The sequence below is a fragment of the Belonocnema kinseyi genome, chromosome 9 (assembly GCF_010883055.1).
Source record: "Belonocnema kinseyi isolate 2016_QV_RU_SX_M_011 chromosome 9, B_treatae_v1, whole genome shotgun sequence".
In the NCBI taxonomy this organism is placed as follows: Eukaryota; Metazoa; Arthropoda; class Insecta; order Hymenoptera; family Cynipidae; genus Belonocnema; species Belonocnema kinseyi.
In genome coordinates this window covers 24,228,347-24,230,399 of record NC_046665.1, presented here as the reverse complement: position 1 = coordinate 24,230,399, position 2,053 = coordinate 24,228,347, and the positions used below count along the sequence as shown (strand labels likewise).

Sequence of the window (2,053 nt, the reverse complement as noted above, 5' to 3'; positions counted from 1 at the left end):
ACCGTTTTAATTGAAGAAAAAATTCCCGGTCATTTCCCGGTTCGCAAACATTTTTCCCTGTCAATTAAATTTAAAAAATCGAACTCTATTCTAAACATTTTTCCATTTGAAGTAATATAAAATTATTTAAAAATTAAAGAATTTAAAGTGAAACTTTTGAAATGGAAGTTTAAAAGTTTTTCAGTTCCTAAATTTTGTATTCAAATGCGCAATAACTTACACACATAAACTGGAAGGTACTAACAATTTTCAATTGAACAGTTTTGAATGAAATGCTGACAAACTGCAAAATTCAGAATTTTAAACATCCATAAATTATAGAGTTCAAAAATGCAGATGAAGTTCCGAAAATATAAATCCACGGTTAGATTTTCAATACTCTAAATTAAAGAATCAATGAATGAAGTTTAAAAATTTTCAGGTTTCTGACTCGGATTCGTACTCCGAAGCAGAACTTCGAGTACAGCTCATAAAAGCTCAAACTAAAGCAAGACAGAAGAAAAAAACTAAAAACGCGAAAAAGCGAGACGAAACTGTGGAGGAAAAACTTACGTTCAGAAATGGTAAGATATAATATTGTTTTTAAGATGTAAACATTTCAATACAGGACTGATCATTAAAACGGGAAATAGTTTTTTTTTTATATCTCATTTGTATTTTTTATTTTAGTATTGATGAAGGAGCCCAAACAAAATTCAGCCACAGAGCCGGAACAGGCAACTTCAAAAACTCCTGAATGTTTGGAGGTCCATGATACAAAGAACGAAGAGGTTATAGAGAGTGGTAAGTTGCAGATTATCTTCAAATTTATAGTATCTGAAAATTAAAAAAATGTCTCCAATCCAAACGTACTATAGCACGCTAATATAACCTTTTCAATGACAGGATTTTGAAAATTTTAAACGAATTATAATATTATTTTTTATCTGTTTACAGATGATTCCAAGAAGTACACAATGGTTAAAAGGAGGGAGAAAACGGAAAAAATTCATGAAGAAATAACTGCAGAGCAGATCACTGTAATGCCTTACAGTGATCTGCTCCTAAATCAGGATAAATGTTTTAAAGAAACAAGGAGTTTAAAACGTCTCTTTGAAAGCTGCAAAGAGTGCAGAGAAGTCCTCCAGAAGAGGCAAAACTGTTACAGGCAAATCAATCTATCTAAAACGGAAATTCAAAAACGGCGATTAATTGCACTTAAAAAAATTAAATAATGAAAACCTGTAATTATGAAAAATAAAATATAATGTGTAAAAGAAATAAGTGAATTTCATGTCTTTACCTCCAATTTCTAAATTTCAAATTATTGGGTGTCAATAAAAGTGAATTTGACATTTACCAGAATTTTGGGAACTTATAAATTAGGGGTGGGTTTTCGGTTTTCGAGCGAGGTTTCTTACCACCAGCATTAGTCGGGGTAACAAAAGGGGTAATTTTTTAGGACGTTAAACACCCAACTTTTTATTACCCTTTGCCTGTTTTTGTCGATTTTCCGAATTTTCAAAAATTGTATTTCATTAGGGGTTGTTTTTTAGTATCAAAAGGGAGATATCCTGCCACTACTATGGTTAGGAGGGATGCTTTCTATTAATTTTTTAAGGTATTAAATGACCGTATATGTATTAATTTGGAACTGAATTAGACTTTTACCAGAATTTTGGGAACTTATAAGTTAGGGGTGGGTTTTCAGTTTTCGAGCGAGGTTTCTTACCACCAGCATTAGTCGGAGGAACAAAAGGGGTAATTTTTCAGGACGTTAAACACCCAACTTTTTATTACCCTTTGCCTGTTTTTGTCGATTTTCTAAATTTCCAAAAATTGGATTTCATTAGGGGTGGTTTTTTGGTATCTGATAGAGATATTCTGCCACTACCATGATTAGGGGGGTGCTTTTTATTAATTTTCTAAGGTATTAAATGATCGTTTATGTATTAATATAGAACTGAATTGGACATTTACCAGAATTTTGTGAACTTATAAATTAGGGGTGGGTTTTCGGTTTTCGAGCGAAGTTTGTTACCACCAGCATTAGTCGGGGGAACAAAAGGGGTGA

The 2,053-nt window shown here is 32.1% G+C and overlaps 1 protein-coding gene across 1 annotated transcript in view; it reads left to right on the top strand.

The window, feature by feature from the left end:
- Window positions 1-1,214, top strand: part of LOC117180446 — a 3,901-nt gene extending 2,687 nt beyond the window's left edge. The window contains exons 2-4 of the mRNA XM_033372944.1: window positions 422-563; window positions 670-783; window positions 937-1,214. Coding sequence (XP_033228835.1) covers window positions 422-563; window positions 670-783; window positions 937-1,214 — 534 coding nt within the window. The remainder of the gene's footprint in view (window positions 1-421; window positions 564-669; window positions 784-936) is intronic.
- The last annotated feature ends 839 nt before the right edge of the window (window positions 1,215-2,053 follow it).